This window comes from Mangifera indica, chromosome 1 (assembly GCF_011075055.1).
Source record: "Mangifera indica cultivar Alphonso chromosome 1, CATAS_Mindica_2.1, whole genome shotgun sequence".
In the NCBI taxonomy this organism is placed as follows: Eukaryota; Viridiplantae; Streptophyta; class Magnoliopsida; order Sapindales; family Anacardiaceae; genus Mangifera; species Mangifera indica.
Genome location: NC_058137.1, coordinates 2150012 through 2162131, shown reverse-complemented (window position 1 = coordinate 2162131; position 12120 = coordinate 2150012). Strand labels below are relative to the sequence as shown.

The window sequence follows — 12120 nt, the reverse complement described above, 5'->3', positions numbered from 1 at the left end:
TAAGGAGCCTGTTGGCCTTCAATTATCCACCATTTTTATCAGATTTCCAGAAATGAAGATTCATTTTATATGTTTGTATTATAAAGTTCAATATAATTTTTGAGTTAAGGATGGATCGATGCCTCCTTATGAAAAGTTCTCTTCGAAAAGAAAAAAATATTCTTGCGGTTAATTAAATTTGGAATATATATAAGGGCATGGTCAAATGCAGAACCCAAAATTTTAAAGCTCTCTGTGTTGATTGGATATATACCATCTTGAAGTTAAAAAAATCTCAGCTTGAATCATTTCATACTTGGCAGTTTATTTTGTTAAATCACTTGTTTTCAACGCCTAGAAAGGTGGTAATTAACTTGCTTATGATTTAAAGCAATCTTGGCTGATATGGAGATTTTACCTGCCAACAGGAAAAAGCCCCCAAGATTTGATTTACATACATATTTCTAGTTTCTTAGTCTTGTGAACATACAGTACTTTGTTAAGATATATAGAGTCTGAAACCAAGCAATAATCTCTTTATCAAAGAAGGCAGCCATATCTGACTTCAGTGCAATCATAAACAAGCCTAGGGAGAGCGAAATAATTAAAGAGAAAACACTCTTCGATCCTTATTAAGTATAGATAATGAAAGAGATCAAAAAGAAGATTTTTTTTTTGTTTTAATACAAGATCTGGGTCAAAGACCCAAAAATACACAAGAAATATAAACATTAATTTAAATCTAGAACTCCGAAATAATCCTTGCAATTTTATTAGTGGATCTTGATAAAATGCCAACGAATCTAAAGCAAAATTGGATATCCAATTAGCAGTTTTATTTACTTTCCGAAATATATACAAAAACCTCACTTGTTAATTCTCATGAAACATAGTATTGATATTGCTGAGGAATTTAGCAAGAGAACCTGTACTCCGATACACAGAATAATAATGCACCAAATGTAACAAAGAGAAGACCTTTAATTTCTTGAGTAAACTGTTTTTAATTTCTTGCCATTTTCTCCATGAATGAGAATGAGAAGGATGAACAGAACAAGTGTACTTTACTCTTCGATTGTGTGGAAAAAAAGGAAAAAAATGAAGAAATCCACCTAGAGCTTATTGACTTACAAATCTCCATAAGAAACCAATTGTTTACGATGCATGTGTATTTAATTACTATTATTATCATTGCATGTTTAACGAAAGAGACCATTAATTTTTTTTTTATTATATAGTAATGGATTTTCATAATGATAATAATAATAACAATAAAGAGAATGATTTTGTAATAATATGAAAAATGTACTCATGTTTTTCCATATCATGAATCATGAGAACCCATAGCTAATAAAATATAATAAGCTTCTCAAAAGACTCTAAAATGCTCCTCATTTCCCAAACCAAATCAATCAACTTGGTGTTCAAAAACTATTAACAGAGAATTCTTTTTTTTTTTTTAAATTTAGACCCTTTTTTTAAATTAAATTAACTGTTCTTATAATTATTATTTTAATATTAAAATATTATAAAAAAATTTGAAGACCTATTGTTTTACTTAAAATAAATAACCCTATTTGCTACAGCGGTCAAGGAAGAATTCTATTCTATTCTATTCTATTCTTTTCTCTTCTTTTCTCTTCTCTTCTCTTCTCTCCTCTCGAAGTTTGTTGCAGAAGAATGGTTCATAACATAAAAGACTGCAAAGGCCAGAGTCAAAGACATAGATTACTAACACTCATTGCTCAGTGAATGAATTGTGTTGAATGTCTGATATCCTTTATCCTTTTTGACGCGCGTGAGCGCGTGTTCTTGTCACGATTAACTAGAAGACAAAGTACACTTCTGTCAGTATTACGTGGACCTCAGGTTGAGAGAACAAGCCAAGCGGCACGCGATTTAGAGCTGTCCAAATATATTAGACTCCATTACTTTAGATTTAAATTTTAATATTATATTAAAAATATATTAAATTTATAAATATAAAAATTAAAATTTATATTATATAAAATTAATTAATTAATTTGAATTAAAATTTAATTATTTATATTTATATTTCACTTATTTATATTATTTTTATAAATAAGATATACAATTTTTAGCCTCCAGCAAAAGCTTCGTAGGATTCTGGAACTAGTCTTCCATGCATTGCATTACAGAGAAACTTGTTTCTCATTTGGTCATGCTTCTGACACATTACATCTCTGTGTTTGGTCCGATTTAACAGAAACCGACTTGACTTCAGAGCATGAAGGCCCAGCCTCGAAATTTTCCAGGGGAAAAAAATATGGTTTTCCAGTCAAAGAAAATTCCTTTGATTTAACAGCCGTTTGGACGATTTGCTGGAGTATCTTAATTAATTAGTTGACTAGTTTATGAAGGAAAGACATTTTGGAGTTTTTCTGTCTTGTACAGTTCGGCTGTCATTCTAATATAAGATAAATGGGAATATTATTATTATCTTGTTACCGACTTTTGTATTATTCTCACCCAAAACATAAAATAAAATAAATAAATAAATAAAAATTATGATTAAAAAAAGACTTTTGATTTAGATGTCAAAAGATGAAGAAGAAACTTCTTTTTATATTATACCAACCTACGGAGGACATTCTTTCATTGCCTCCTACTTTTGCTGGGTTCATTAATCATGATTGGCAGATTAAATGTTTATTATATCGTATGTTAAAATTTTAATTTTTTATCTTATTTATTATAACATATAATAGAATATGATTTTTTAAAATAAAATTAAAAAACTAATTATTACATCATTAGCTTGAAAAATATTAAAACATTCTTTCATAATTTAAAATTTTTATATATACCTTTACCATGTCATTATTTTTTTATTAAAATGGATCGGTGTATTCAGTGGTGAATCTAGAGATATAATATAGAGAGATTAAAATTAAATAAAAATAAAAATATAAAAAGTTAATTAAAAAATGATGAAATTTATAAAGAGTCAGTGTGAAATTTTAAAAATTATTTTAATATTTTAATATATTAAACTAGTAATTTTTTAAGACTAAAGGGGTATTAAAATACTCAATTTTCATATAAAGGGGTAACTCAAATTTCTCAGACCAAGAGTGGTTAGGTGACTCACTTTGACCCCTCTTAGGTTTGTCATTGTATCGATCTATATCAGTAATATGTATTATATTATATTATAGAATATGTCTATTATATTATACTAATTTAATACATTTTAAGATATATATCGTTTTTTATATTTATCGTATCGTATCATAAGATATGTATTGTGTATTGTAAGTTACCAATAGCCATGTCATGACTAAATTTCCCCCACCTTAATTTTCTTGGTAAATATTTGCAAAGGTTACTTTACTAAGTAAAACTTAAAGACTAATAATTTTCTACCATGTTTTTCTCCTCTAATTGATACAATCAGCGGAGAAAATTTAGTAAAGTGTTTGCTGAAAGTTGGACAAATTGTTCATCAATAGGGCTAATGTTTTTCCAAGAGGTAGAAGCAAAAAAGCCAAATGCATGCATGAAAAATAGTTAGAATTAACTTAAATTAAATTAATGATTAAATAATAATAAAATAGAAAAAAAATCCATCTGGGTCAGTGGGAAACTTCCCCCAAATGCAGCTGCAAATAATGATAATAAAAAAAATGGAAATGAATAATATAATGAAGTAAATGTTATAATAATTAATTAAGCATATTAAATTCCAACTGGGATTGGCCATCTTGAAAGAAAGGAATCTGGATTGTTTGGATTTGCTTTTGCAAGAACCAAGGCTGCTTACCAAGAACGAATAAAGCACATTCAAAACCGTCAAAAAATAAAGCTAGGAGCACACAAATACATAACTCCATCTCTCCCTTTAAAATCAGTCATAGATTGACAGAATAGCAATAATAATCGCATAGTTTGGTCGGTCGGTCATCTCCAATAATATTTTTTCTGAGTAACTTGTTGTGCATTATTAAGTTCTATAAAAAGACATAAAGAGAAAATTCACTACAGTACGAAGAAGAATGGGCTCGGAAATCCAAGCCTAATCTCAATGATCATATTGAAGTGTGTTCAATGGCTTCTGATATTGATAAATACCCACATGGATTTGTGTGAAATTTCTCTGTGTAATTTATAGCAGCAAGCAGCTTTCACTTTTATAACGTCCTTGTTATGTAACATGTTATCTCTCTCTAGATGAGCTGAGTGAAGAGGTGGAGAATGAAAGTAAGAGACTCAGATTCCAATCTCTTCTCTGGGTCTTCACGTTCTCCCACATGTGCTTAATCATACACATGCATAGATTCCATTAATTCCCTCGCCCTATTCATTCATTTCTGTAAATAATTTTCTTGTCCCCACTTCACTAGATGAGCTTTAGTTTCCTTAACAATCTTATAAATTCTACTGTGCTTTCCTTAACTTGGTTAAGAATATGCGGGCTTCTGCTCAGTCTTAATCAAACATCGCCATCTCCACTGATATAGACTGCTGGGAATTTAATTAGGGTTAAAAGAAAGAGATCTGCATTTTGAGTCTCCACTTTAGCTAATCAAAGTTGGAAGACAAATCACTTTTAAGGGTAGCAGCATCCTAAGATGTCACTTTTCATGTGCCCAAAGAGCCATAGAATTAACCATATCACATCGATCAACTGTGCTGGAAGAATATATGCCGTCGGATTAAAGATGAATTATTAGCTCCTAGTACTTAAGCTCTAATGAATGAGCTAGCCTTGCTATTTATTGTTCAATGTTTCACATAAGATGTAGCACGTGTGTGTGAATTCTATATATGTATAAAGCAAAAACTTCTGATTTAGTAATAATATTGATATGAATTCTCTCAAGTACTGGAGAATATGATTCTTCAATTTTCATGAGCTTAATTGAATCATGTGTTTAGAATTGAATATTGGTAATATGTCTGGCATTCATCATGAAAAAACTTTATTAGAAATTAAAATGATTCCATATATATATAGAATTCATGAACCCTAAATATAATAATAGTCACATTTAATATTTTATTCTTCAATGACAGAGTAGTTAGAAGTCACCTTATTTTAATTAAGAGGCATGGAAACAGTGGCTTCAATTCTGTAAAACAATACACTAAATGAAAAAGAAGAAAGATGAAGCATTTTGCACTATGGTATGGCAAAGTGCTGTGTCGTCTTCATGCAAAACAAATGATTAAACTCTCTTCATTGTGATTTGCCTATCAGTGATCAAGAAATATATTTAACTGGAATTGATGAAGAACTTGGCTCGGTGCTCTTTGATTGACAGATATAAATGGGTTCTAGCTGGGTGTTTATTTTTGTTGTTATGTGCCTGTTTATGAATGGAATGGATGCTTGCGTGAGGAAGCACTGAGCTTGCCTTCATCTTCTCCTCTTTGCATGGTCCCTTATTTTATATTTACAAGATGAGGAAGAGAAGTTACAATTTTATTTTTTACAATTTAAATTTTAAATTACTCTATGCATGATCCTTCATATTATATGGAATTTAGTCGCTATTCCTATAACTTGGCACTTTATTGGGTGCCGTTTCTTAGTTTGGTTATTCAAGAATTTTAACTTATAATAACAAAGTTTTGCCAATGAGTTAATCCATGTCTCCTACTTATATTTATTGGTTATCTTTAAGCTTTTAAACACATCTTACTTGTTAATTAAGAGCAATGTTATGAGTATACACTTTTGATACACAATTTAGATATACATATAATATGTCATAACGTACTTGAGTGTTACTTTATTTTTAATTTACAATTATCCAATTACATGACGACATATTATTTATATATTAAAATTATATATCACAAGTGTATATGCATAGTTTTATTGAAGAAAAAATCACTTGACAATTAATTACATAGTAATGCTGTAATTTGTGCATGGTCAAGCATAGATTTATTGGTTGTCCATCATCAGAATCAAAGTCCAGTCTCTTTGTTGCATTTTCATCTATTGGAAAAAATTTTCACCAAACTTAAACTAGCGATGGAAAATATTATTTCAATTCAAGGGAAGTTGACTGGTTCTTGTACACTCATTTATTCTAAATCTTTTTATCTACAGTTCTTTAAACTTAACATTTTATATGGATTCTGTTGGAGATTCTAACTTTGAATCCTCATCTGATTATTCAGACATAAATGTTCATGGACTTGGACTCTTACAAGAATTCAAACTACATATAGTAACACCAAATTAATATGGGTTTGGGTTTGTTTCATCCCCCAAATTGTAGAATATCAATCATAAGAGATACAGGCCGATCTTCGGGCCCCAATGTGGGTTGGGGCTCACCTTGCCCACCTTGTTCACGAAAGATATGTGCAAGCAGCAAGCTCCTGTTTTGCCTAGGCACGTTGGACCTTTTGGCCTTTGGGAGATACTCAGAAAGACACTAAGAATGTCTTCAAAAACTCTTTTCAATCGTTAATAACTTTTCTCAATGTTGCAAAAACTTTAATCACCTTTTACATAAATGCTTGCATATTTATTCTTTTAACTAAATAAACTCATTATAAAAGTAACACATATTATGCATGAGAAATTGGGAAATTAAACAAGAAACAAATAAAATGATGTTGATGAAGATACTGAATTAACCGTGTAAACCATCTACAAATACCAGCAAAACTTCTGCGGTCATTCAGAAAATACATAACAGAGTTGAAGGAACTATCAAATATTCATTTGAGACTAAGACAGATGCATATATGCACACATTAAAGTGTTCATGTTAACTATTCTTCTTGCACATCTTTGCTCTTCTTTTTCTTCTTCTTCTGCTTAGTCATATCAGCATTTCCATCACCTTCACTATTATCAATGCCCGAAGGCAATTGGGCATCAGCATCCGACACCTGTTTGTCTTTCTTCTTCTTTTTCTTCTCAGACTTCTTCACTGTGTCCAATTCTGAAGAAACCATATCTCCGTACTCTTTATCCTTCTCTTTCTTTTTCTTCTCATTCTTTCCAACCTCAACCTCAAACCCCACCTCCTCGTCCTTTGTCTTCTCACCTCTCAATTCCTCTTTTTCTTCTCCAATTCTAATTCTCTTAGCAGGAACCTGAACAAGGCTGTCAGTGATTTCATCCAATTTGCGCTTATGACCATCCCCAATTTCCTCATCCTTGCTTTTCTTCTTCTTCTTCTTTTCCTTTTCCACCTCAGCGGGTTCAGCTGCAAGGCTTGCAACCACAGAATCCCCACCAGTTGGTAAAACCATATTTCTCAACCATTCCACAGGAGTATTCTCATTTGACTTTCCATGCTTATCCAATTTCCCTTCTGCAATCATCTTCTTCTTCATTGAGGCTCTAGGCCCCAATCCCCACTTCCTTGGATAAGTATCCCTATCCATCACAACCCTCTTAATCTTTGCCACTACACCATGATCACAAGTTGCCATCACTGCAGTAGTCATCTCCGCAATCCCCAATGCAATTGCTTCCCCTTTTGTAGTCATTAGCACAACTTCCTCTCCAACCTCAATATCATTCTCAAACCTCAGCAGCCCTGGAATCATCAACTTTGCCCCATAACAAATCGCATTCACAGCTGAATCCTTCACAACCAATCTCTTATAACTAGTCAACAACACTTCAAGCGGCATAACAACCCTCCTCAAATAACTCTCATCCCTATAATTATCATAAACCCATTGCGCATCCATCACATCATGCATCGTTACCATATTATCATTCTCTCCCATAATCCCAGACCTCACTCGCCTTAGCTCCTGCATATGACCACCAACGCCAAGAATCAGACCCAAATGCACACACATAGTCCTCACATAAGTACCCGCCTCGCAAGATATCCAAAAAACAACTAAATGCCGGTCAGAGTCATACTCAAGCAACTTACTTTCATATATAGTCCTAATCCTCAGTTGTCTTTTAACCGCCGAAATCAATGGAGGCCTCTGAAACACAGCTCCAGTTAAACTTTCAAGTGCTCTAGCGACTTTTGCTACGTCAGGCACTTTATTATGCAATCTTGCAACACAAACATACTCTTTACCCGCCCCTTGCTGAGATTTAACAAGACGCGTGGCTCGATCAATGCAAACAATAAGGTTTCCGGTCACTTTGGGGTCCAAAGTACCACTGTGACCGGTTTTTTCAACGCGTAGAAGGCGTTTGATCCACGCAACAACCTCGTGCGAAGACGGGTTAGCGGGTTTATCAAGATTGAGGACACCGTACCTTAAGTATTCGGTAAGAGGGCGCTTGAGAGGAGAGAAACCGGCGGGAATAGGAGTGTAGTGGCCAGTTCGTACATTGAGGCGGTCATAGTTTTTTAACAAGATTGGCCATTGAGATGTGTCTGTTGGGGGAGTGAAGTTCTGGGGTTTTATCAAAAAGTCGGTGGAGTCATTTTGACTTGAGTTGGGATCAAAGTCCATGGTGTTTTTGTCCTTTGAACGTTGATGCTTCTTCTTTTTCTTCTCTAAACGAGAAACTTGGACCTCGGACATGGCTCACTGCAGTGAAGGGTAGTAAAATCTGTCTGGTTTTTTCTAGGGTTTTAGTGATTTCGCGGCGAAAGTGAAATGGCGTTAATTTCAGCTTCTCGTTTTGGTGGGTTTTTTCTTTTTGGGTACAAACCTCGCCACAATCTGTCCCTTGTCCCGGGCCAGAGAACATGAGCCCAAATGATAAATTTTAGATTGGTCCAAGCAGAGTCATTGACGTTGAGATCACGTATGATAAGACATTTTTCTTGTAAGCTAAGAAGATATTTAGTTTAAAAAATATTTTATTATTAAAATTAAAACATTATTTGGAATATAAATTATTTTAAAGATTATTAAGTATAAATTATTATTATGTTTGATAAAATTTGATAAATTATTATTTTGTTTGATTAGAAATAATAAAAAAATATTAGTATATTATTTTACTTAAATACTCTTAAATATAATTATTCTAAAATATTTTTTTATTTTATTTATTATATTAATTAAAAATAATATTATTTTTACCTTTAAAAAATTAACAAATACGGATATATTTATAATAAAATGAATATTTACTTAGTAATCTTTTAATACCTGAGATGAAGGTGATAATCAGATTATCCCCTATATTATTTGCCATATCACCATTGTTAATAGAAAATTACTGAAATCATTCATTATTTATAAACTAGACAAAAAAACTTAAGTGATAAAATTTTTTAATATTTAAAATAGAGATGATAATCAGATCATCCGTTATATTATCTATCATATCATTATTAATAATAGAATATTATTAAAAATTTTTATTATTTATAAATTAGATAAAATAATATAATTAATAAAAAATAAATTACTAAATTAATATTTAATACACCTAACCAAAAACACCTTAAAAGTGAAATTCGTGGTTAAAATAAAAATAGTTTTTGTATTAGACTAATCTTTAACATGCTGTAACCAAATACACCCCATGAGTGAAAGTCGTGGCTAAAGCAAAAATAGTTTTCATAAGAGTTGAGAGCGAAGTTCGAGAGGTTCCTAAGAATCCATGGACGTGTCTCATGAGTTGTCGGCTTCAACTTCTTTGTTGAATTAAAATGGAGGTAGCAAATCTAGATTCAAGCCGACTAGTTACTATTTTTATGACGGCTATCGGTGTTGGGTATCGCCTTATGCACTTTTCACGAAGCAAGATAAGAACACGTTGGTCAATGCAGTGTTGTGCCTTGCGACTGATGTGGCATTGGATCCAAACGTAGGGAGGCTGGGAAGGATGTTGGCAACATTGGAGAGGTTGGTGAAGAATGCAGGGTTCATGGCCAAGGCAACAACTTCGGTGGTGGTTGGATTCAGTCTCAACGGTTTAGCAAGGACAGTTTTTGGGAAAGAAAAATAGTCAGCTTAAATGTGAAAGACTGAAAGTGAGAGTAAGAGATCCACCAAGAAATCTGAATAGATAACCCTAGAACAATCTCTATTCTTAAGACTATTAATCAGTGAAACTTGAAGGCATAACTTTCAGCAAAATTACCCAAATATAAAAACAAGCGAGAAAGAACTCTCAGGAGTTGAAACAGAGCACGTTCAATGAGAATTCATCGTTCAACAAGTTGTCCTCGGATACATGAAAACAACAATGGAGCTCCAGATCCATTTCCATGTTCCAACAGTCCTCTGTTGGATCCTGTCTCACTGTCTGTACCTAATGAAGCATTTGAATGAGTTGCAATTTGGCCATCAGCAAGTAGAGAATTTGGATTTGACGCTGATGAGAAATCATTACGTTCATAGATGGCTACATTCTGATTCCTTCTAAAATTGCTGGCAGCTCTCCTTTCCACTTCAAGAAAGTGACCAAGAGATGGAGTGTTGTTTGTGTTCACAGCATCAGTGTTTAGCTTTGAGCAGAGTGAAAACAACCAAGTCTTGGATTTGTAATTCTTCTGGTCTCTTAAGCTTTCTGTTGCTGCTCTCCTCATCGATCTTTGCGAGAGCTCCAGAATGTTAGAAACACCAATGAGGTTCCCAAGCGTAATGCTCTTCTCATGGAAGAAAGATCCAGTGGACTGAAATCAAACACAGAAAGATTTTACATACAGAAATTAATAACATGAAACATAATAATTCAGTTAAGCCCATGTTCTGGGAGCCTATGTTCTTTCACAGGCCAAATCGCCTGACATACAACTTTTATTAACGTATCAACAAGCGGAGGATCCAAGATCTTGTTGGTATCTTCCTTTTGTTGTCATTTCATGTTACATCATTAAGTACGAGAATGAGAAGAAGAAACACATTTGCATATTTTAATGCAAAGAAAGAGCTGAATTCTCTAGGGAGCAGTGGAAGCAAGCGACAGAGTCAAAAACACCATCATACGGACCACGTGGAAAGAGTAAAGTGGGTTTTAAGTTGCCTTTGGTGGTGAATGAAATGGACTAAGAAAACCAAACAAAAAGACATATTATTGCAAGAAATCAATGTGAACAAACACAGAAATTCATCAGGATCCAGTACACTTTCCAAAACGTTTTGAAGGTAATTGAAGACGGCCCAAGAAACAGAAATGAGTTCAAGGCACTCATCATAATCATAGTTAAAGCTTCAATACAGATTAGTTGAAAGCAAGAAGAAGTGACCTCAGTTTCAAGATCTGAAGAAGAGTCTGTGAGGGAAGTGCGGGAACCAGAGAGCAAAGTACTGAAAGAAACTGATCCGGATAAATTGCGGTTTCTCACAAACCCAACTCTTGCGTTCAGTGGTCTAAGGCCAAGAGGCCAACCATCTTCCTGCCGTAACAATTCAACAAATGGGTTCAGTGTTAAAATCATAAACCTTTAAGAAAAGCTAAAGAGAAAAAAAAAAAAAAAAATGGGAACCTGTTGTTGTTGAGCCATGGGTCCTCAGCTCCAAGAACTTACAGAATTACTAGATGTAAACGTTTGATGTAGAAAGAAAAGTCCAGCGAGGCTACAGTAGATAAATAAGTGTCAATTTCATCATCATTCAAGCTCTATTCTAAACCAAAAATAACAGCAATACACCATAGCTTTATTCAGAGAATGCAGAAGCGTCTGCTCCTCTCACATGCCGCCCAGCGGCATTGTAAAGAGAGAAAGAAACACAAAATATAGAGCAGAGAGAAAGTGAAAGTGACATATTACCGTTTGTTCAATTTGGGGCTCTCTGGTTTAGTAGATTGAAGGAAGGAGATAGAATGGATTCATTTTGTACCGGGCAGAGAGAAAGGAAAAATGAAGGATACGGGATACACTTTTCCTAATATGACCAAAACATCCTCGTGCAAGTACAAAGCCAGCCTCCCCTAGTTCATAAATATTGACATTTATCTATTTTTTTAAGGTTGAATTTATATTGAAGTTTTAGTTTAATAATTTAATTTAAATTTTTTTGATTATATAATTTATTCCATAGATAATACTATTTATCTCATAGATAATATCTCTGATACTTCAAATTCTTTTGCACAAAATGAATTAGGCATTAGGGACTTTGAAGACATTTCTCTAAAAGGTGCAGGGGTTGGTTGTCCACACAGAGGCTTGTTATTTTAGTAGTAAAAAAAGGTCCCAAAGGGAGAGAGGCCGTTAAAAGAAACATAACATAACAATGGAAAGAGAAAGGATCTACTTTGCTTTG

General features: G+C 33.2%; 2 protein-coding genes across 4 annotated transcripts; both read right to left on the bottom strand.

Moving 5' to 3' along the window:
* Nucleotides 1-6571: 6571 nt before the first annotated feature.
* Nucleotides 6572-8616, bottom strand: LOC123209149 (H/ACA ribonucleoprotein complex subunit 4-like). The gene has a single exon (XM_044626952.1). It carries the CDS (start codon nucleotides 8473-8475, stop codon nucleotides 6736-6738), a length of 1740 nt encoding a protein of 579 aa, XP_044482887.1. The 5' UTR covers nucleotides 8476-8616; the 3' UTR covers nucleotides 6572-6735.
* Nucleotides 8617-10028: 1412 nt separating this feature from the next.
* On the bottom strand, nucleotides 10029-11756 carry LOC123214963 (uncharacterized protein At3g17950-like). Of its 3 annotated transcripts, none has more exons than XM_044635002.1 (4): nucleotides 11625-11756; nucleotides 11340-11430; nucleotides 11100-11249; nucleotides 10029-10526 (listed from the first exon to the last, which is right to left on the bottom strand). In XM_044635002.1, exons 2-4 carry the CDS (start codon nucleotides 11355-11357, stop codon nucleotides 10056-10058), a joined length of 639 nt encoding a protein of 212 aa, XP_044490937.1. In that variant the 5' UTR covers nucleotides 11358-11430; nucleotides 11625-11756; the 3' UTR covers nucleotides 10029-10055. The 3 variants fall into 3 exon arrangements, with proteins under 3 accessions (XP_044490937.1, XP_044490925.1, XP_044490931.1); XM_044634990.1 differs by lacking the exon at nucleotides 11625-11756 and adding an exon at nucleotides 11505-11539; XM_044634996.1 differs by lacking the exon at nucleotides 11625-11756 and having other exon boundaries at nucleotides 11340-11586.
* Between the last annotated feature and the right edge of the window lie 364 nt (nucleotides 11757-12120).